This window comes from Emys orbicularis, chromosome 3 (assembly GCF_028017835.1).
Source record: "Emys orbicularis isolate rEmyOrb1 chromosome 3, rEmyOrb1.hap1, whole genome shotgun sequence".
Taxonomy (NCBI): Eukaryota; Metazoa; Chordata; order Testudines; family Emydidae; genus Emys; species Emys orbicularis.
In genome coordinates, this window is record NC_088685.1 from 138,819,983 (window position 1) to 138,844,678 (window position 24,696).

The 24,696-nt window shown below is 39.0% G+C and overlaps 1 protein-coding gene across 1 annotated transcript in view; it reads left to right on the forward strand.

Annotated features, from left to right (window-relative positions):
• RYR2 (ryanodine receptor 2) overlaps positions 1-24,696 on the forward strand; it is a 527,178-nt gene that overhangs the window by 239,214 nt on the left and 263,268 nt on the right. Inside the window, exons 28-30 of the mRNA XM_065401458.1 lie at positions 7,785-7,932; positions 15,287-15,495; positions 18,062-18,236. Of these exons, the coding sequence (XP_065257530.1) occupies positions 7,785-7,932; positions 15,287-15,495; positions 18,062-18,236 (532 nt within the window). The remainder of the gene's footprint in view (positions 1-7,784; positions 7,933-15,286; positions 15,496-18,061; positions 18,237-24,696) is intronic.

Sequence of the window (24,696 nt, forward strand, 5' to 3'; positions counted from 1 at the left end):
TCATTTTATCCCTATCTGTCTACGGTGTTTGATGTAGGAGATGTCATAATTCATTGTCCCAAGTGTCTTTAAGTACTTCACCATCTCTCTAACTTCAAGCCATATTTGTGATGAAACTGATTAAAAATAAACTTATTTCAGTTTGTAAGGGTGCATTTATGTCTAAATCCTACTGAAAAAATGGGCTCTTGTAATGTTGTCCCCAATCTTGCAATATTTGGTGCTTTTCCTAACTTCCTAGACTCTGGAGTCATGTGAATATAGATGGTCTTCAGTTTTCATTTAAAAAAAAGAATAGGTTTCTAGCCCTCGTTGCAGAGATTAGATGGAAAACATGTATCCTAATGGTTCAAACGTCAGAGGGCAAAAGAACTCAAAATACATTATTTTTAAAATCTCATGATATTTAAGCCAGTCTGATGGTGTTTTGGGGACTGACTCATGATTATCAAATGCTTGGGGTTTGTAATATTGGGTTCTCTCTGCTGGAGTTGGAGGGTGGGAGACAGAATCTATCCTGCAAAGCCCTGAGCTATGCTCGAAGGGTATATCTACACTGCAATTATACACTTGGGCTTGCAGGGCTCGGTCTCAGACTCAAGGGCTGTTTAATTGCAGTGTAGATGTTTCAGCTCGGGCTGCAGCCCAACCCCTGAAACCCTCCCCCCTCATAGGAGCCTAGAGCTCAGGCTCCATCTCAGGCCTGAATATCTGTACCACAATTCAACAACCTTGAGCCCTGCGAGCCTGATTCAGCTGGCACAGGCCAACCATGGGCTTTTAATTGCAGTGTAAACATACTCTAGGTCAACTATAACAGCCTACACAGTTGTTACTCTCTCCTGCTCCATGCTCCACGTAGTTTAGCCACATACTTATGGGTATACTTGCTATGGCCTGACCCTTCTCCAGTACACCATACCTCTAAGACCTTTCTCTGCACTAGCACAAATGGATGCTCATGACGTAGAGCTCTGTAGCATGCTTGGGGCTGCTGATAGCTCCTGTGTTGGCTCTTTTTAGCTTGACGCCTTTGCGGAGCAGTACTACACTAGTTCTGCTCCCTTTTTGGACCTCTGGGCCCACCAGGCTACTTGCCACTCTAAAGTGCAAGAGGCCTGGGGCTCACCAGCCCTGTTCGCTCGGTCCCACCTGTGCCGTAATTAGCTGCCTATCAGCCGAAGGGGGCTGGATTACTTGTGGCCAGATAACAGCCTGAAACACCTGGACCTCATGAAGGGGCTGAGAAAACTCAACTCAATTTGAAGGAGAAACCATTGGGAGTAGGGTCTGGAAGCACTCCAGTGAAGTAGTCTGGGCGTCAGTGCTCTATCTCAGAGCCAGACACACTCAAAGGTAACATAGAAGGAACTGAGAACTGACCCCAGAGGGCAGGCTGAAGGGGAGCCCAAGCAGGGAGGAAAAACCTTTTGTTTCTTTGGGATTTTTATTTTTTTTTGTTACCCAAATACGGGATTAAACTCAGAGTGACCCTGCCAGAGGCCTTGAGCCATGGGAATCCCTGAGAGAGAAAAAACTCTGGTGAGGGGAAACTGAGGCAGTGAACACCTACAGCCCCCTTTATGGACACTGGGGTGGGGGTATAGGGCAGGCTTGCCTATAACAAGTAGGATTTAGGCCACATTCATGTTATAATTAGAGACACTGGGTTCAGTTATATACACTATGTTGTACATGTAGCTTTTTTTTTTTTTTTTTTTTAAGTGTGACCTCAAAGACAGTAGAAATGGTACATTACTTCATCTAATAACTTTGCAGCAAGGCATCCTTCTCATTCTTCAGGCTGATTATGTTTTGTTGCAGAAGGACCCCAGATATTGAAGACACTACTTCACAAAAATGAGAGTGCTAGAAAACAGTTATTAAAAAGTAGTTTTCATGAAATAAATTCTTGCTACCTTATGTAGATAGGACATTTTTTTAAAGTTGATATGAAGCATAGGTTACCATGTCCCGTGTATTGTAGGAAAAATTACCCATGGTAGATAACAGGTGTCAGCTGTGGGTTTGCATGAAGACAGGGCCAAACCATTTTCAGTCACATACAGTATATAAAATATTCTAAACCACTGTTTGATCTGGAGTTGGCCAACCCTGTGCTGGTCTGACCAAACTTCCCTCCTGTTGAGACAAGAAGGGGGAATTGATAGAACACACAGCTGAATGAAACGTAGGAAAAAACCTCCAACTCAAAATTTGTCACTTATTTTTCTTTTAAACTGTGAAAATTGATTTTGCTTTATTAAGGTATACAGAGGTGTGTTTTCTAAAAATTACTAGAATTGCATGACTTTACATTTTACATTATTTATACTGCTGTATTTGTAACTTACTTTAGTTAGAAACCAACGGGGGCTAGTCCTGCATCCTGTACTCATGTGCATCTCCCACTAAAGGTAATGGGAGCTGCAGACATAGCTCCAAAAGCAGAATTTAGCCTCTAAAGTGGAATTTAGGAATAGGGTTTCTTTTTTGAGGTGAATACATCTGAGACACTTTTCAACAGAATTAGCTATAACTTTTGGCAAGACTTTAATTAGAACACCACTTCCCATGGCTTTGAAAAAAATCATATCTTAATTTAGTTTATGGTTAAAGGAAAATGGCCATTATAAATATCAACCCCCAAGACCTCTAAACAACAATGTGTCATATTTATGGCACAGGCATTGAAAAGACAAAAAGCTAATTAATTCCTTTGAATAGGAGTATCAAGTCCTCCTCCGTCACGTGGTGTTTAGATATTTTGGTGATGAGGGGAGGAGGTATATATAACTAGCTAGACGGATACCGAGATACACAGAATTCTAGTGCCGTGACACCACAAGAGGAACAGAGGCAGTCATTGGCTTCTACTGGGAAAAAATGATGGAGCTGATACTTACGTATCTTCTAAAAATACAAATGTATTCACACTCCTTTTTTGCTGTTTTGTTAGATCAGTAAGGGCCAAATTCTGTTATAAGATTACAATATAAAACAGTAAATTCTTGTTAGTAAGAGTAGAAAAAGTGGTAACTCTCAGAAGTGGAATGAATTGCCCAGATAGCATCATAAAAAGACAGATGACATATATGCCATGTCTTGGAAGTGTAGAGTGGTATTTGAAGATCAAACATGACCAACGGTGGCAGTGACAATACCATTTGTATACAGATACCATATATAGGAATTATATGACTAAACAAATTTCAGAACCAAGGCAACATAGTAATTACAATGACACCATACATTGTGGGCAAACAGGCATGGTGAACTGGAATATTTCTAAATGTGGAGTATAGGGCACATGTATTACTCTGAACCAGAAAGCTTTTTTGTATTGTGCAAATAAACTACTCAGTTTTCATTCAGTGTGCTGTGCACAGGCCTAATGTGCCATGGTTGTGATAGAACTGCAGACAATCATGCCAATGGGGATTAGCATAGAAACTGCATAGACACCATTTGTGCCACAGGCAGGACTCGTGGGAGAAGCTCGTGTATAATCATGTCACAGTAATGGAGTGCAGGTTCAAGGTACTATTCTGTGTGAACCCCTGGGGTGAATTTGTAACTGGGTTACACACCTTTTGCAGGACTGTCTCTCTTTGGATCATATGTGGAGAAATGCATTTTCTGAGCAGGATCATTTATCCCAGTACTTCTCTTCTATAGTACTAGTATTGCCTGCTAAAGGACTATTAGTGGGGACATTACTCAAGATATCTGGGAGCAGGATCCTATTTATGCAATAGCTGAATGCAATCTTACCCCATTTAACCATTGTCTCCTGCAAGTCCCATGCCACAATTTACAACTACTAGTGATGAGTAAGGGGAGAGGCTTAATAGCCAGACTGCTATAGCATCTATCATACTGCTTATACTTGCAGTTAGTCAAAATCATTGGCTTTCCTTAATGTGTTCTTCAACAGGGATGAGGGTATTGAAAGAGCAGTTTAGACAAGGTCTTGAGTAGGGAACTAAACACAAGATTAATAGATTCCAAGGCCAGAAAGGACCACTGTGATCATCTAGTCTGCCCTCCTGAGTAATACAGACCATAGAACTCCCCCCAGATAATTCTCAAAGCATATCTTTTAAAAAAAAAATCCAATCTTGATTTAAAAATTGTCAGTTATGGAGAATCCACCATGACCCTTGGTAAATTGTTCCAATGGTGAAAATGTTAAACATTTGCATTATTTCCTGTCTGAATTTGTCTAGCTTCAGCTTCCAGTTATTGGATCATGTTATACCTTTCTCTGACATAATGAAGAGCCCACTATTAAATACTTGTTCCACATATAGGTACCGACAGACTGTAATCAAGTCATCCCTTAACCTTCTCTTTGTTAAATTAAACAGATTGAGCTCCTTGAGTCTATCACTATAAGAAATAGTTTTTAATCATTCTCATGGCTCTTTTCTGAACCCTTTCCAATTTACCAACATCCTTCTTGAATTGTGGGTATCAGAACTGGAAACAGTACTCTAATTGTGGTTGCACCAGTGCCAAATGAAGAGGTATTGCATAGTACTTTATTGGAATAGCTCCTCTGATACTGAACAGAATCCACTTCCAAGAGAATTTTCCTTAAATTCAGTGATAGAAGGTGACTGCTAATCATTTATTGATCCATATGTTGTCAGCATCCATGGCTATGAGAACAAAATAATTAGGTCCCCTGTGGAAAACATATTTATAAATACCTGATGTTCTAAATCACTTAGCTTGGGACCATGTCAATTGCTTATCCATGTCTTTCCAATATTCCTCCTATTACATGCTTTCTATGGTTGTTCCTTTTATTTCCTCTTCTTTGAGAAGCACTGTAATGTGTGTCTAGTTGTCTGTCTTCTCCTTAAACCACTTAGATGATGACCTGCACTTCTGTTGAACTCCACAACAGTGTCCAAGCACAACAAGGCATAGGTTCATTAACCTAATTGCATACCATACTCATAAGTTGTTTCATACCTTGCAGCATTGAAAGCTGGGTTATTGCATGTCATTACGGAAGATGTTTAATAGGGGATAATATAGGAAAATGGCACTTTGTTGTTGATTTACCTCTAAAGTGCACAACTCTGAGTGTGAGATTCCTTTTGGATCCTTTAAATAGTTGCTTTCCTTACAGCTGCTTGTGCAAATTGGCCGTTTAACTCTGTTATTCTGTGCTGCTACGGGCAATGCTCTGTGGATGCTTCTGCGGCCTGACTCCCTCACATACTATCTTTTATCTTTTATCATTTCTCATACCAAGTCTCTTTATATATGATGTGCCCTCACTGGATCATTTATCTGTTCTGTGTGCCTGCCACATACCTATAACATACCTCAACTGTGAAGGGTTGCTGGGCCTGATCCTTTTGTTTCTAATAGGAGTTTTAACAGCCTCTTAGATGGCCCACATTGTTCTTATTTGTGTGCATTTCTTTAGGCCATCCCTTCTGCCTATTTCCTGATAGCTGTCACTGGTATGGAGCATTGTTTGCCTGATATGAGCCTTTAGAACCTACATTTCCACTATATTTGCTCAAACATGTTAATTCATGTCCTCCTATATCTCTCTGCTCTGTTCCCTGCATATATTTGCAGGTACTTTTCTAGTCCCCATGCTTTTTTCCTTAAGCAATCCAGAATTCAGGTGTAAATTACTAATGTTGTGTTTGATAGAATGATAACTTCCAAAACTGAAAAACACTAACTATATGTAAACGTTAACAAATGTTGTTTAACTCAAACCATTTGCAGCAGAGAGTTGACAAGAAATTTAGTGGTTTCCCTGAAGAAAACCTACTCATCTCATTTAAATTATTTAAAAAGCAAGTAATTACTAGAAAACCTCTGCACGTAATGCAGTCCTCCAATGGAGAATCAGACTGTCAAATCTGGAAGATTCTAGAAAGAAAATTCACAGGTTAGACCAAATTTTCCCTTCTCTGTCCCAGCAATCTTTACATTACATTAGTCCTTAGGGGAGTAAGGAGGATTGAATTTACGTATAAATTGAAAAGGAACTTAAAGGTTATTGAGGTGCCATGTTCTGCAACACTCATGTACCAAATGATGTGTCTAGAGAAGAGAGGATGTCATCCTTAAAATGGTTTGAGAATGTGTGGATAGAGAGCCACAAAAGGGCTCTTTATAGTTCATCATAAAAAAGATCTCTACACCAACAGTGTCACTGCTCCTCCAGCTGTGTGACCTGTAACATTCTTGGGGAGAGCAGCACCTGACATTTTGTGTGTCTGCTTCATAGGCTGCTATCACCTTGATGGCACATTTAACATCCAGGTTATGTCATTTTTATGCTGTGGCTTGTCCTAGTAAGAAAGTACATCTGAAAGATCAAATTTCCCTTTTGCACTGAGAATTAATTGAGCCTTTTGGCAGGCAAAAACCACATTTTAGTACACTTAAGAGTCTAGTTACCAGGGTGCTACTATATCAGATAGCTAGATATGTCATAGCTAATGAAGGAAAACAGCCACAAGTATTTGTAGTACCAAAATGTATCTGCTGCTTGAGGATGCAAAATTGTGTGTGAGAGAGTACAGGGGCAAAGCTGAAAAATTCTGAAAATCAGAACCATAATAAAATAAAATACTAAGACAATATTTTGTGATATTTTCATTTTCACAATTGTTGGTATCTCCCATTAGTAGAAAGTTCCCAATGTCTTTGCTTTTTGTTCCTATACAATAGTCAACTTATTATGGCAGATTCAACCTTGAACTTTAAAAAAAAAAATAGTCTCTACACAACTAGCAAGGATATGGAGAGATCTATTGCACTGCTTCTGCCACTGCCAATAGATTCTCTTAAGTGCAGAAGTGAAAATGTAGAGAGGCAATTTATAATACTTACTAGAATTATCATAATGTATAACTAAATAGACCATATAAGCAACATTTGCAATTGAAATGACCTTAGCAACGGGAAAAAAAGAATTTTATATTAAAAACAAACTTGAACTCACTTAATAGCTTCATTCCACTGGGAGCAGAGAGCTGCATTTATCTTATGTTATGCTAACAAAATTCCACAGTAGAGCATCACACTGAGTGAAGGACATTTTCTTACTAGAACTGTAAAATCCAATATTTTCTTTTGGAAAAATATATGCCTTGAGTATTTCACGTTGGAAGCAGTCGTTGTTTTAGATTTTGGTGTTGTGACACTTCTGTTCTTCTACATCAAGATAAGAATCTTGTGACTGATCCTGCTTCCATTCCATTCCAATCTTCCACTTTGGGTAGTGCAAGATTGGCACTATTATTATTTATCAAGTATTTGTATTATGTCGGCTCCTAGGAATTTCAGGCATGGACTAGGACACCATTGTGCTAGTTGGTGTGCACAGAGAAGAAAAACATGATCCCCATTCTAAAGAGAGTGCAAAAACTTAGATTGTAAACAATTCATTTCTGTTCTTGATTTTCACACTTGGTGTTGCCTGAACATATTTCCATTAAATTATTTGGTGGAAAATGAAAGAAAATTTACGCCATTAAATGTCAATATTTGTGAATAACTTGCTTCTTTTGAATTCAGTGTCCAAATCGATTTCAAAAACTTCAGTTTCCTCTGCAAGATGCTTGTTGTATGTGTGGTGTTATGCAAGTCTTCATTTCACTTTGTGCAAATCATATTTTTTAAACTGATGCTACTGTACATTTTATCTGTCCTTGCAATTTTATTTGTAAGAAAAATGCTTCATTTTAGCTTGGTCTCTCTGAAACTGCAATGATTTTTAATAACATATCCTTATGTAGGATGTGAAGAATCGAAGAAACCCCCGCCTTGTCCCGTATGCCCTTTTGGATGATCGTACCAAGAAGTCAAACAAAGATAGCCTCCGGGAGGCCGTCCGCACCCTTCTTGGCTATGGTTACAACCTGGAGGCTCCTGATCAAGATCACGGTATTTAATTCAATTTTTTTAATCTCAAGAATCCATGTAATTTTCAATAGGTATTGGTAATGATGTAGGCATATTTATTTGTTATTAAGTTTATTAGGGGTAGGGTTTTTTTAATCCTATTGAACTGTTTCCTGAGCCATTGCAGGGCTGCTGAGGATGACCAAATCCACTGGCTTCAGGCTGTGCCCATCTCTCATTGATGAACAAGTAAAATGTCTATTCCAAATCAGGGAAGTCACTCACTAGCAGCACATGTATTGCCAAGGAAAATTGCCTTAAGCTTCATTTCTTAGAGGTGGCATGAGGTTATTGTCTTCCAGCTCTGATCTGCCTGATGACCCTGCATCCAGCCCATGTCTCATTTTCCTGAGATGGGAATGGGTACCCAGAAAGGCTCTGTGTCCAAAAACACCTCAGCATGTAGGGACTCTGCTAAGTCTTCCCAGGCCATTGGGTTATGCTAATCAATCTTCTGAGTCCTTCAGCCTTATGGTAGTGTTCCCCAAGGACTGGTGTCTGAATCAAGCATTGCCTCAACCTCTACATCAAACTCTCACAGCAGAGCCGTTGAAGAACAGAGTAAAAGAACTCAGTGTAAACTGAGTAAGGACCTCAGAATTTGGTGAATTTGCTTGGTCGTAGTCAGATTCAGTACCAATTTACACATATTGTATGTAGGAAATGTAATACAGTAATGTAATTCCCAGTACTTCAGAGGATCCTTTAGTGTGGACCTGAATGTCAATGAGACTTCATGTGGCTGTAGACAACTTTTGTTTTATTCTTACACATCAGTTTAACTTAGTCTGTGTGAAATCATTGGCTCTGAAATACTTTTCTCTAAAAGCTGAGGATTTGTTTACTTTCTTAATGAATGGGCATAACTTTTCTTAAGGCTGCAGTACCGGATGTTACGCACATGTGTTCAAGAAGGAATGAACTTATATATTCTTTCAACTACTTTTATGCAAGTAGGAAGCTAGCTGTTGTCCAGTGTTTCATACTGGTTAATGTCCAATGCAAGGACTAATCTCAAAGACAAGAAAATAGGTGACAAATTCTTGTAAATTGTGACTCTAGTGACACCATTTTTATGCTAGTTTTTAGATGATTGCTCTAATGGTAGGGAGCCATTAGAAAGGACTTCTGATCAATTTGTGAGTGCCCTCATTTGAAAGATGGTCACTTTCCCAGTCAGTTTGAATTTACAGATAATGAACAGACTGTGCAGTTTTGCACACGAGTATTCTAATCACAGAACATCTAGAGTGTGAAGACACTTCCTGCACCATTTCCTTAGTTGGCATTTGATACCTACCGGAGATAACCTGCCACTCAGAGGAGATGTTATTTCATCATTGCTTCTTAAAAGAAATCAGCTGTATAAAGAAATAAAATAGATACTGGCTGCAGGGAAAAAACATTATGGGAAAAAATCAGAAATTATAAACTGGATATACACAGAGAAACTATTTCTTAGGGAAGCTTTCATTATTATGTATTATAAAGCTTTCTCTAGGATACATGGCTTTGGAAATAAACTAATAGGTTTAAGTATGCATGTTGGTGCATGGTGTTCTCTTCTGTGTGCTTCCGTGATAGTTAAGAAGACGTCCCTAACTTCATCAAAACATAAGTATATAATGAAATCATTAAGACAGTATACCTGTACCACTTTGAGATTACCCCTAAATGTCTGGTGTCTGAAATGTGCTTTTAGTCCATTTTAGATGGCAAACTAAGGACTGAGAGTTGCTGTATGTAGTGTACACCACTGTCCCACTAGTAATGCGCGTTAAATAACAGATGTCAAAGTCAACAGAATGCCTCTCACTACACTTAAATATTTAAGTCTGCATATGTTTTAATAACAATACTCTCAGCTATGTAGTAGATTGCATTAGGGCCGAAAGCTAATTATTTTTCAAGATGTGTGGCCTGTGTTTCTATGGTAGAATTGTAGAATGAAACTCACAAGTCTCAGTTATTAACTTCTCCTCGGTATTATTAAAAAGAGTGTTCTGTGTTTACAACATTCCTGAAGGAAAAGAAAGCATTATTTAAACCTAATTTATAAGACTTAAACATTCAGAACCCTATTTTGGGTGCTGATTCAAATAGAAATTTTGAGAGCAGAAATGGTAATGCCCAAGAAAAATTGCCTGGTTACTTCCATTGTTCTCCTCTGAGAATTCAGGGAGAAACTGTTTTGAGGGTTCTCCTTGACTGGCATTGCAGAGGAGCTTAACAGGGTGTTGTGTTGGGAAAGTGGGTGAGGTCAAAGTACATCTGAAGCCGCCAAGAAGAAAGAATGGTCATTACCCACATAAACACACACAAAATATTCCTGTTCTTAGTAGGAATAAAATTTGCAAGGGGGTGGGGGCATAAAGCTAATGTGAGGAAGACTATGCATGCATATAAAAATTCTTTTGCAATTAATATGTGGGCCTGCTGGGATGGAGAAAATTATGCAAAATATCTTCATATTCACTAGTTTTTTTTAGGAATATGCTAAATGAGGCGAAATAAGGTAATTTTATATTGAATTCACCCTATCAATATCCTACTATTTTATTTATTTAGAGTACATTGGATATTGCATCCTCTGCAATGTAGTGTGGAGATTTATACTGCCATGGAGGACTCTCCTGTGATGTATGTTGGGGTACCCCTTCTTGGGGTCGACTTTGCAATTGTTACACACACACACACACACACACACACACACACACACACACACACACACACACACACACACACACTTCTCACACACACACTTCACACGCACAAATACCGCAGTTCTGAGATGCTTTTAGCCCTAACATTCATGCATAAGTGTCTCAGAAGCGGCTCCTGTATTTTAGTTATTTTATTATGTTTGTACTAAATTGGGTGTTTCTAGTTGCATATTACTTAGCTTTTGTGTCAATGTATTAAATGCTTAATTTAGTGCCTAGACTTAATAAAATTTGAATTTTTCTAAGTAATATGTTCAAGGTATTTGTAAAGCTTGTGGCAGGGTTTTTTATTCATTTTTAGAGTCTGACAATACTATGAATTGACAGTTAAAGTGCTATGTTATAGTTATCGTCTTTAAAAAGTGATTCTTTTGCAGAATCTTTGCTTTCCAAGGTTTTCTTGTCTGACATAGGATGTTTTCCTTTGAAACATTTTGGGAAGCCCCTCTTCATCATTCAAATTCTATAAAGTGTATTATAAAAGGATTTAGAGACCTCTAGTGGTTTTCTGGTTTTTGGTTCATGATTTTTTTTTTTTTTTAGCCTTGGTTAACCAAATGGAGTATCTTCAGCTGTATCCTTATTAATTGTCATTTATTGCTTCCAGTAGCACCCCAAATGTTCTAGGTGCTGTACAAACAGAAGAAGAAGATACAGAACTATTTAGAATCTAAAAATACAGTGAATCAGACAAAGTGTAGGGGCAATGGCTGAAACATACAAGTTGCTGGGTGATGATTAGGTTTTTTTAAAATTAGATATATACACTATTCCCAACTGCTGTTCAACCTTGCTATTAGTAGTCAGCTAATTTCTTGTAGAGTTATGACACCAGGGGTTTTCAGGAGGCATTTGAATGCTGCGAGGGCAATGGGCACGTAGAGCAGGCAGGATAGAAAATGCAGTATATAAATAGCTGTGTGGAAGAAAGCTCAGGGGCAGATTTGCTGAGGCTGGCATCACTGGCAGGGTGGAGGAGAGGGAATGGAAGGCAGGAAAAGAGACAAGAACAGATAATTACCGAGGAGAGAGTTACATAGAATCTTCAAGGCTTGAACAAGTAGCTGGAACTTGAGGTAGTGGAGGGATTGGAAGGGTGAGATGGGGAGTGGGTTGTTGACGTGGTCAAAGCAGCAGGGAAGAAAGGTGATTTTAGAAGCTATGTCTTGTACAGACTGAAGGGAAGCAGTGGAGCTAACAGGAAGATCAGAGATGATCAAGTTATCAAGATGAGAGAAAGAGTCTCTGAATAGGAGTTTTAGCTGTATGTAAAAGAATGAATTATAGAAATCTTGTGGAGAAAGAAGCAGCAGGATTTAGACATAATCTAGATGCAGACATGCCAAATCCGTGAAAAAAACGCAGTGATTGGCCTTGGTTTTGGCTTAATTGGCTTGTGAGTTGCTTGTTGGCTAGTTTTTGGCTTGTAGCTTATTGCTTGTTTGTCTTGTTGCTTGTTGTAGCTTGTTGCTTCTTTTTTTTGATCGGCTCACGGTAAGCATGGGCAAGGGGGGGAGAGAGGAGTGCACAGCAGGCCCACCACAGTCCCAGACTGCATGCCGGGGGGATCTAGTCACATAGAGTGTTGGGGTTCTTAGGGATTGGCTTGTTTTGGCCATGTTTTGAAATGGGATTAATTTTATTTTTGGCTTATTGTGAAAATTGGGGTGCTTATTTACCGCATGAAAGTTGGCAACTGTGTCTGGATGTGCAGGAGAAGGGAAATGGAGGAATTAAAGGATGAGCCCCAGGTTGTGGGCCTGACTGATTGGTAAGATGGTGACATTGTTTATAATGACAGAGAATATGGGAATTGGGAAGGCAATAAGGGGCCATCTTCTTCTTCTTCTCCTCTTCCTTGTGCCTTGTAGTCCTTTACATCTTTGTAAAATGTGATCATTGCCATTTACACCCAGTTTGCACAAGGGTGACTGTATTAAGTTTAACTTGGCAACGGGACATTTGGAAGGAAATGTCAGAAACAGATAAAATGCAGGACTGGATGGGGGAAGATAAGTTAGGAATAGGGAGGGTTTGCAAGTAATCAGCTTAGAGATGGTAGTTGAAGCTGTGTAAGAGGATGAAAGAGAGGTTGTAAAGTGAGAAAAGGAGGCAGCCAACATGAGAGCCCTTTGGGTTCTCCCTTTTGGTGGGTTCCCCTGCTCTCTCTCTCTTTCCATGGATCAGCCAGAGAGATAGGAAGAGGACAGGATAAGATGTCAAGAAGAAGGGTATGAATGAAGGTACGAAAAGCATCATAGAGATCAAGAAAGTTCTGGGTGGAGTAGAAACCTTGAGATATTTTCTAGAAGAGGGCATTAGAAAACTTTATGAGCGCAGTTTCGTTAGAGTGAGGTGGACAGAAGCGAAGTTGGAGAGGATAAGGCACTCGAGGCAATGGTTGTAGGTTACGTGCTGAATAAGGTTAGAGCTGAGGGGAAGAAGGGAGTGGTGGCATAATGGGAGAGAGAGGCAAAATCAACAGCTGGCTTTTTTCATCTGTGGAGGAAACCATAATATACTTACATTCTGAGGAGGTGGAGCCAGAGAAGAGTTGGAGGTTGAGGAGGAAGGAAGAGGAGTGCATGAAAGCAGAAGGCCAGGACAGGTATGGGTTCAGAAGAGTAGGTGGAGAGGGTCAGAGGTTAGAGATAAAGTGTGAAACCTCAGTGTCAGTTGTAAGGGAAAAAGAGGAGAGAATAATAGATGTATTCATGCACTCCAAAGTGACACATGCACATTCTTTCCTTTTAAAAATCTAAATACAATTTATTTACTGACAGATTATTTTTTAAACCTATGCATTTCCCAACCATTCCACTGTTCTCTGGTGCATTAGGAGCCGTAATGGTTCACTTATGCAGTGTACCACTAATCTTTTTGTGGAGTTTACATCTGTTGTGATCAAGATGACACAGTGTTTGCATAATAATGTCAGTGGTAAGAGTAAGATTAATGTGTCCTTCTACTGGAGATTTTTTAAATCGGGTTTCATGCTGAGCCCCTCTTGAGTAAATTGTTATGTAGCCATATTAGTCTTGAAGGAAAAGTATATTCAAGGCAGAAAATGTGATACTTATAAGTAACCTTTTAGCCTGTAAACTTGTGTGGTGTTCTTTAGCTGTTGCAATCAGGGCAACTGTTTAATAGGACACAATATCTATACAACAGTTTAGGATGGAAAGTGAATAAGGATAGTCTATTCAATTGGAATCTTATATTTTATTTCAGTATCTAGCAATATTTTCTAAATACCTCTTTGGGTCTGATTTCAAGCATCATCAAAACATTGATTTTTCTTTTACCCTTGAACAGTTTACAGCCTTGAGCTCTGTGTATTCACAAAAGCTTGTCTCTCCCACCAATAGAAGTAGGTCCAATAAAAGATATGACCTCACCCACTTAACCTCAAATCAGTCAGTCTTATTATAATAAGAAATGCCCGTTATTTTTCCTACACTTGTATTTTAAAGGGCATCTGTTTTTTCAAACCCTCTGCCCTTTCTCCTTGTCGGAAGTTGATATTTTTTCTAATGCAGAAATGTGGTCATCTGGTGTGTACAGCTGTTAGAGACTCATGCAGATAAATGTATCCTTTCCTTCTGCCCACTCCTCCCACTGCAGAAAAAGGATGCTTAAATTACATGGTCCAAGTGCTTTTAGCTATGCACATATAACTGTGGGTAGGCCTCATTACAGTAAATAAATATTTGTACAGGAGTGTTACAATGTGATATTTAAGAAGCTTTATCTAATTAGCATATCAAAGATCAGATTAAGTGGTGACTTGATCCCAGTTAGAAGTACCAACTAGGGAAGAAGATTTCTGATAGTAGAGGACTCTAATTTAGCAAGGAGTGTCATAACAAGATCCAAAGACTGGGTGTTGAAGTTAGAAAAATTTAGACTGAAAATAAAGCACTTTTTCCCCCCACAGTGAGGTGTAATTACTCTTTGGAACAATTTATCTAGGGATGTAGTGTTAACTCCATCTCTTGAAGTCTTTAAATCAAGATGGGATGTCTTTCAAAAATATATGATCTATCTCAACCATAAAATATGGGCTTGAAGTAGGAATACTGAGTAAAAATTCTGTAGTCTGTGTTACGCAGGAGGCCAGAGTAGATGATCATAATGAACCTTCTGGCCTTTAAAATCTGAGTCTATGATATTCTCTTGTGCATTACCAATCATTGGTAGCATTACTAGCTCACTGTATTAACTGAGCTTTTGGGGCTTCAATTCTTGACTATGCAGCATCATGATCATAGAATACCAGGGTTGGAAGGGACCTTAGGAGGTCATCTAATCTAACCCCCTACTCAAAGCAGGACCAATCCCCAGACAGATTTTTGTCCCAGATCCCTAAATGGCCCCCTCAAGGATTGAACTCACAACCTTGGGTTTAGCAGGCCAATGCTCAAACCGCTGAGCTATCCTCCCCTCATGGCCTACAGTAAATCATTGCTAAATGCCATTATCTACTTCCTAATATTTTTCAATAAGATTGAGAAGTATGGATACTATACAGTAATCTCCTTTTATTTTCATTGCTTTCATTTTGTTATCAGATAAACATAAGGGTCTTTTTTTTTTTTTTTTAAACGTCGCAGCTACAAGGTCAGACGTGTGCACTGGGATAATGGAAAGATTCCGGATATTCCGCACTGAGAAGACTTACGCAGTGAAGGCTGGAAAATGGTACTTTGAGTTTGAGGCAGTCACTGCAGGAGACATGAGAGTTGGGTGGACCAGGCCAGGCTGCCAGCCAGACCAGGAACTTGGCTCAGATGATCAAGCTTTTGTCTTTGATGGCTTCAAGGTTTGTATAGGTTTGTTTTGACGGGATTGATTGCAAGTAGTGACAGTAAGTTGTTAACAAAAATCACTTAATTTTTCTTCCTATTCTAGTTGTTTCAGCTTAATACCCTTCTGTGCCTTAGCTTTTGTTTCAGGGTTTGAAAATATTAAGAATCCTCTTTAAGGTCTGGGTGAAATGAAAGGTAAAATAATATTTTAGAATGTAGAACCGTATGACTTGGCAAAAATACAGTAAGAACATTTGGCACGTACATAGCTCTTTTCATATGAAAATCTCAAAACGCTGTACAAAATTGGGTGAGTATTTGAGGCACAGAGCACTTAAGTAACTTACCCTAAATCAAGTCATTGGGAGAGCTGAGATTAGAACCCATTTCTCCTGAATCCTAGTGCAGTGATCTCCCTATAGGACATATATATAAGAAAGTGAATGTAATTTTCATTGTCAGCAGTAATTCCATTGGACTGAATTTGATTAAGAATATAGGAATGTAAAAGTTATGAAAATGAAGACTAATTTTTAATGGAAATTTCTGATAGCATGTAGTATGAGAAAGCATGTAGTTCTAGCTCCAACTTCGGTAAGAAAGAGAGAATGAGAGATTAAAATCTAATTGTATGGGTAATATATAGATAAGCAGAACATTTTTTATGCCACTGGTTTTTGATCCTTCACAAGAGTCAAATGACGCATTAAAGTGTGGCAGAAAAAAATAATTTTAGTGTGTAGGCATGTGAAATCTCTGCCATGATAACAGTTGCGATCTAGACTAGTGGTGACTCATGTCTTAGTACAAAAATACATATTAAATGCATTATGTGTCTGGAGTTGGGGAATTCAGTTATGTTGTTGTTATTATAATACTTGACAGAAGTTACCATTACTCTTCATAAACTCAATTTTCAGAAATGCAGATTGTCAAGCCAAGCCTACCTCAGCCCTATTTTATTGTTGTTACTGCATTTTTATTTGACAGTGTTGTATGATACAAATTGAGATGCCTTAACATTGAACTGAAAAGTCAGAATTTTTTAAATTACTGGTCAAATGAAATAACCATTCACAGTGTCCTATCATTAGCAGAGGATGGGCACTGAATATATTTGAAAATGATAATAATAAAAAGCTGAGAATCAATTGTCCTGCTAAATCCTGAGTTGAGGCCTTGATGCTTTCCTTGCAACTGTGTAAGATCACTAACCCCTAAAGCAGCAGTGAGAATGCCACTGCCTGCCTTGTTTTAGGTGTAAACCATGTCATCAGTCAAGTTTTCCAAGCTAATACAATCTCAGGTAAAAACTCCATCAGTCTTTGTAAGCCAATAATGGGATTTTAGTAATACTTTTTGTTTTGCTAAGATTAATGTAATGGACGTTATCCCCCTTTTAAGTTGTATTTCTTGCAGGAAGCACATTTTACCCTTGATGTGTGCTCTGTTCTGGTTCCCATCTGATTTCAAGGTGCTGTATAAGATGTTGGTTTTGACTGATACATTTCTTAAGGATTTTAGCTGTGACTACCTTTTAAGAATGGCTCTATCCTCTTACTGTACCACAGCAGTTGAGATCAGCTGAGGTGCTGGAACTAACAGTTTCCAGTTTATTTGGGAGGCTGTTTACAGGAGGGATTTTAGATGAAGGTTCTTCAGTTCTGGAATTCATTGCCATCCCCCTTGGTCAGAGAGAGCTTGAGATTGTTGACTTTCAGGGCATGCCGCAAGGCTCCCGTGTTCTCCCAGGCTTTTCAGGAGTTGGTAGTAAGGATTGGAAACTTAGTCCTGATAGAATGGGTATGTTAGGAAGAGTTAGTCATTGATAGTGGGTTTTGTTGTTGTTGTAAATTTACTAAGAATTTGTATGTATTTATTTAGATTCTGCTCTTATGCAAATTCCACAACAAAGGGCACCCATCCAAACCTGCAATATTTATTCCTCTAGAGGTCAGTCATGCAAGGTGCTGAGCCACTCCTTGAGGTAATGAATGCCCTCAACTTCTTCTATAGAAACAAGTGGGAACTGAGGGTGCTCATCACTTCCAAGAATTGCTCAACACCCTGCATGTACAGGCCCTAAGAGAGCATGGCAGGCATGTTGCATAAATCTAAATAAATGCATTTAGAATAACATATTTTTGAAGAATGTTTGGAAGCATAAAATTTAGAGGCCAAGCAATTGCATGAAAATAATTTAAAAAATACTATAAAGCAGCTATTTAACTTTGCAATTGAGACCATATTATTTTCATGACAGACCTTTTGTAGATCTTCCAAATAAAAATAAAATACGTTCTTACATGTGTACTAATATGCTGAAATATCAATTTACCCTGTCTATTCACTGGGCCTCATTTTACAATGCTGATGTTGGGAGTGCTTCGACAAAATTAATTGTAGGATTGCCACTCTCAAAGCGTAATTGTGATACTCATGAGCATTGTTTCAGAATGAGTTGCTGTAAAAGTATTAATTCTAGTGCTGTGTTAATTGAGGGGGATGATTATTAGTCATATCACTGAGGGGGAGAGAAATACTCTCATTGTTTTTATCTTTCTCTGAAATCCCTTTCAGGCCCAGCGGTGGCACCAGGGTAATGAGCATTTTGGCCGCTCTTGGCTGGCAGGGGATGTCGTGGGATGTATGGTTGACATGAATGAGCACACCATGATGTTCACCCTGAACGGTGAAATCCTGCTCGATGACTCAGGTTCAGAGCTTGCATTCAAGGACTTTGAGGTTGGTGATGGTAAGTGGTTGCACGCTTTGTGCTGTTAACTTGCTTTTGTTGCTAGATTGTGCCTATTGTGGGTTTTACCATGCTCTTTGTGTGTGTACGAGAAGATGAGAATGCAGCTTTGTCACATGTGCATAGCATAGTTTATTTGACAGAAAAATACTTGTTACTTAGCATTGCTTTACAGTAACTTTGCTTTCTCTCATTTAGCTGAGAACTGCATAGGGCAAAAAGGTGTGCATCAGTGGAAATAGAATAGTAATTACTGTATGATGCTGATCTTGAGCACTAGTGATCGCAAATAGAACAGCTTGGTTCATCATTTTGCTACAGTACTGGGGCACTTCTTCAGAACTTGTAGTCATGGCTGAAGTACTTAGTTTTTCACAGACTACTGGGATTCTGTGATTCCTTTGAATTCCCTTGTTATCTCCATGACATCAGCAAGGAAAGGCTGAAGTTGCAGAAATAAGACTGTAAATAAAATCAACCTACCTCATCACTCAAAATGCAGGAAGCTTATACTGCTACTGCCTGTTCTGTGGCCAAACAGAGGACGCAATATGGAACCTTTCACCACCAATTCATTTATTTTTCAAAATATTTTAAAGGACAATAAGGATTGTCCCTCCTGCTGAGGAGGGAAAGTTCTTCCTCCTTTAATGTGTAAATATTTTCATTTGGTCTCAAGAAAGAAACGTAGATTTGGGATGAATCATTCAACCCAAAATTCAGATATTACATTCCAGTAATACCATCATGTGTTGTGTGTGTGGGAGTCATTTTTTTAAATGTCAGAAATGTGTTTTAAAAAGCCTTAAGGGAAAGATTAAAAAAAATCACCAACTTTATCTTCAATGCAGAACTTTTTCCACAACTTTGGAATAAGGAAAGGACAGTGGAAGTCACCAAAAAGTTTAATTGTCATGCAATAAATACATTGGAGGACCTCAGGGTAGACAATACTGGTTTACAAGAAATCCAGTGGTAAATTCACAAGAGAAATATCATACACTTTTTTTTGGTGACCTCCGCTGTAGGTTAAAAGGAGATTGGTCTGAGTGCTAATAGTTACATTCAGCATAAAAGAAAATAGCAAGATTCTGACAGGCAGATTTGTATTAGCTGAGAGAAGAAAAATCATTTTATATCATTTTACAATGATAATTGTTATTAATGAGCTAGATCCCATGTTTTTTTAAAGTTAGTTTAAAAAGCCTTAAATTAAACTATTCCCACACAAATCTTTTTTGACAGGCCTCCCCATGCCTCTGTTTGTTCTCTTTCCTATGTTTTTCACTTGTGAATATTGTGTTTACATTGCCTCACCCATTGTCCTATATTCGAGTAACCTTTCATTTTACTTGCAGTTTAAGGATCTGCTCATTAAGGCAGCAAAAACGTTAGTGTTGATCTGGCCATAGGGTGATAGTACAACGACTAGTTACTGTAATTATTTATATTATTTATGTAATATATTATTTAATTATATAAAACATTTGTTGCAAAGCAGTTAGAGTTGCTACACACGTATTTGAGGCAAACCCACAAAAGCCAGGAAATGAAAAGTAAAGTCACTTAACACTACATACTCTCCACTCCTCACCCAGAGGCACACACCTTAGCAGTACCACAACTACTGTATGCCACGGACCATGCTCCACCATCTTAACTGTATCCTCCTTTCGCCCGTCTGAATGAGCCCCTTTGCCAAATTATTTTTATCCTCAACACTAGTAGTTGTGGATGTTTGGAGTTGGGAGAAGGCAATTTGTTTATCCAATCTGTTTAATCCCTTATGTGTCAGCAGCCCTTCTTTATAGGGTAGAATCCGACAGAAAAGTGTATCTCCTGATGAAGAGGTTTTATGTGCTTCTATTTCCCATCAAACCAGGCTCATGTGTACCTCTCTTTCCCCCATCAACTAGTTGGGCTTATGTGCACCCACCTCCCATCCACGGGGCTTGTGTGCATAAACTTTCATTTACAATATAAATAATGGCTAAATATTATCCCAATGCCAATATAACATAAAAACAAAGCAAACACCACATACCCATTGCACCTGATCATGGCAAGAGTTTATGTGATAGACAATGTGTTTTGGGAGAAGCCAATCAACAATGAAAGGTACAACTGCTAAAGAAAACTTTCAGTCACATCTAAAGCTTGAGTAAATAAACAAACATTTCAGTCTGTCCAGAAGGGCAACAAATCTAATCAGTTTTGTACAAAGGACAGGAAAAGGTTCCAAAATTGTGGGCCTCTCCTGCAGAAAGCTGCACCCTATCTTGTATACGAAGAGATCTACAGTTCAAGTACCTCCACTGACTGCAGCTGTGGCAATACTGTGCGGGCATTCTTGTATAAGACAACTCTCAAATAGGCATGTCCCATGCCATTATACTGTTGTATGGTAGGTAAACAGTGCATCTTGCTGTCCCATTTCTAGGCAATTGGCTGCAGATCGTTAGCACTCCCGTAAGTAATCAAACTGCTGTTGGGTGTAAGAATACTTGCACTTGGGGGGGTTGTTTCTGAGGTTTAGCTTCAGGCCCTCAAAAGAAAAATGAAGGTAAATGAACTGTTGGTGCAAAGAAGATGAGCGCTGATTTTCATTTGTACAATGGAAAGTTTTTCCATTGACTTCAGTGGGCTTTGGATTAGTCCTAAATCTCAAGTTTGCTTCAGTGACAGGATGTAGAATTAAGAATTGATTTTAATAGCTACAGTTGCAGAACTCCTGTGGGGCTGCAAATGTCTGATAGAAGTGTTTTTGAATAATTCAATGCGCTGCTCAGAAAAATGCACACACCCACAAACGAAAATAAAACTGCTAGATGGAATTTTAAATCTCAGACTTGACAGGTCCCTGTTAATGAAGATTTGTGTTTGTTCACTGCATATTTTGAAAGTTTGTATTCTGTTTTTTTCTGAATATATTGCTAAATAATCTCTAAATGACTTGCCAGAAACATGATTGTATTGCCCAATAGAATTTCACCCTCAAAATATTCAATGTAGAACAAAAACTTGCTTCATTCTGTCAGCATTTGCAGTATTATGCGACACAATTTGTGTTTCCAGTTTCAAAAAGGCATTGAAGCAACTCTGAGAGATGCGTCTGCAGACATACAAGAGACAATGGGCTTCCTCAAGCCTTGCCTGATATTAATTATTTATAGAGCACTGAGTGTGATCCCATTGCAGTAGAAACATATATAGAATAGATAGTCCTTTCCTGTGCACAAGTTCTTCTCCACATTGTCATAGAACTGTTGTGGAGCAGTTCATCGAATGCAGGAGGTGTCTGATCAAAATACCAGTTAACCACTGGGAGTCTTTCCATTCACTTTAATTGGCTTTGAATCAAATCCTCTTTGTATGACTTCCCTGCTGCTTGTCCCATATTCATGTCATGGAGCCATAGTGGTTTTCCTTTTTGGGCCTTGATGCTGAATATAACAGCACTTTTATGGGGTCATGAAAATAAATTCTTATTTCTCTCTCTTAATTTAAAAAAAAAGCTTCAGTTTTCTAGTCTGCTATGGTGTGCATTCATCCCTACTGTAAATATTTTCTGTGCCACAGAGTGTAAGTAAGTTGATGTAATTATGCAACAGCACATTGTGGCACGTGCATTTGTCAGTTTAAATGGCATGTGTCTCTACATGCTAAGGACACTTGCATTGACTGATGAGCACACATCTCTTAGAGTATGTTACTGTGCTTTCAAAATTATAGTTTTTAATAACAGCTTACATTTTACTTTCTTTGGCCTCTATTTTAGTAGGATGTGGAGTTAATAGAACTGATGAATGTTAAATGGCTACTCCTGCATCAGCTTCCCCAGCTCTGCTACAAGAAGAGGAAGTGCTCATTTTCGTGTCTCCTGCTTTCTAGAGCAGTGCTGCCCCAGAGCTGCTCCTGGTTTCATTTACATTCCCCACTCAGGGAAGATGTGGTGGGTGTGAGTAGAAGACTCGTGCTTCCACCTACTAGTGTTCACAATTCTGTGAACTTCACAGCCCTTATTACTGAACAAGGCCTTATAGCTGTAACTCAGGCTATGTCTACACTACCGCGGTAAGTGAATAACGTAGCTGGAGTTGATGAACCTTAGGTTGAGTTACCATGGGGTCTACACTGCGGGGGGTCGACGGGAGAAAATCTCCCGTCGACTTACCTTACTCTTCTCGTCAGGGGTAGAGTACAGGGGTCAACTGGAGAGCGATCTGTAGTCGATTTGGCGGGTCTTTACTAGACCTGCTAAATCCACCACCGGTGGATTGATCTCAGAGCGTCAATCCCTGCTGTAGTGTAGACCTGCCCTCAGAAAGCAGGCAAGAATTATCTCTCTACCCCTAACCCCCCCCCCAACCATTGAACCAATAAGGTAATTGAGAAGTTGACAGTGGCCAGTACTGGATGCTTTAGAGGGAAATTTTGAGTGATCCATCCCCTGTTGTCCACTCCCAGCTTCAGGCAGTTGGAGATTTAGGTTGCTGCAGAATGAGGCTTTTCACTTCAGGCAAAAAATAACAATTTGTCAGAGCCATCTGCCCTGCTTCAGAGGACACAGCCTACTTATAAGCCAGTGCCGGTGTTATAACATATTTACGAACAGGGAAAAGGGAATATGGCTCTCTGCCAAGTTACTAATCAGGCTCACAGGCCCCTATTTTAGGGTCTGCTGCCAACAAGAAGAGTTCCACAGAATTATGACAGACGGTACCACTTGTGAGAGATCACTCTTGTAAGTAGTAAACATAACTATTAACTAATAATTGCACATTATATATGATTGTGCAAGAGAGATTTCATGCAGGAGGTATGGTGTATTCATGCATAATTCTGAATATTCAGCCAGGTAAATAGTATGATTCAAATTCTGTCCCCAGTTACACCAGTGCAACTTCAGAGCATGATTTTCATGTCTGCACTGTATATTTGGCAAAAAGGTTACAAGTTGCACCCAGTCTTCTCCAAACGAGTATAAATTACATGGAAATTATGCTGCCCTATCCTTTTGCCCTAAGCAAAGGGTGGCATTATGTGGTTCACCTTGGATGTGGATGGAGTTGTTTTCAGGACCAAATCCCTTATTCAATATGCATCTGCCAAAAGAAACCCAGGGGTGTGGGGAGGAGCAAATCCTACCCTGACTCATGCCCTGTGCAACTGCATCTACTTTGGTATGGTTGCACTGCATGTCAGTCAGGGAAGGATTTGACCTACGGAGCAAATTAATGCTGCCACAGGCATCTTCAATCATTTTCACTCAATGTATGAGGCACCACAGCAAATACTGGTCCAGTGTGGGGGATTTGGGGGATTTTGGCTATTGCAGAATGAGTTGGTGGTTAATCTGGTGGATTAATCTGGTTGGTGGAACTGGGCTGATGATATGGATTGTCATCTCCATGTCACACTGACTGGTTACTGAGTTAATGAGAACCTTCTGCATTTTGCCAATTGACGTCAAGTGAAAAAATTTCCTGGGTGAGGATTTAGTCCAAAATTCATTGCAACGTAGGCTGCTTGGTCAGATATGTGTAACTTAAAGACAATTTACCTTAGTACAATAAATACATCTGTATGTCTGAAAAGCAGGTACAGTATCTGCTAAGGTTATGATTCTATTAATTTTACCATGTTAGTGAACGTGTGATGAGAAGCAACTGTATACTATATTTCTAATAATGTGTGCCTCTGTGAGAATACTACTCCAGATCTGACAGACATGCATGCATATAGTAGAATTAATAGTGTATGTGTGTCATCTTGTACACAGCTCATTTCCCTTTCTTGTTAGGGGTGATGATCTCTCCTGAGATGCAGGACTGCATTTTCATTATATACTCAGCTTCTACACGCCTACTGTTTTGCTGCTTGCTTCTGCTCATCACAGCAACTGCCACTACCTGTATTATGAATACTCAGCTCTTTCATATATGAGCTGATTGTTGTAGTAAGGGGCTAGCTCATGTGAGTTGGATCTCCAATAGCTGTAGATACAGAATTTGGTAAAAATATTGCCACTTACTTACATGAAACATTGACCCTTGTTAAAACCCACCTTAACGAGCTGCTCTTGTATTGCAAATTCACATGAATTTGATGCAGACAGCATTTTATTCTTCCACTTTCCTGTTTTTGAGTAAACTTTGGAGCTCTTTTTTTCCATGTACATTTTTTTTTCTTCAGAGAGGATGACAGGGACTTCTTGAAATTTCATTCTAAATGTATATATTTTTTCCTTTATGAGACAAAATCCTATCTACATCAAAGAAATACACCTATAGTTTCTTAAATGCCTCCTCTATGCTGTCACTAATAACTTCAGTAGCATTCTGACTGTTCCAAAACTCCTCATACAAACATGGCATGCACTCATAGTTTCCAATCTCTAATGCTATTAAAAAAATGAAGTCAGAATGTTTGTATGGAATATTGCATGTTGTTTCCAGAG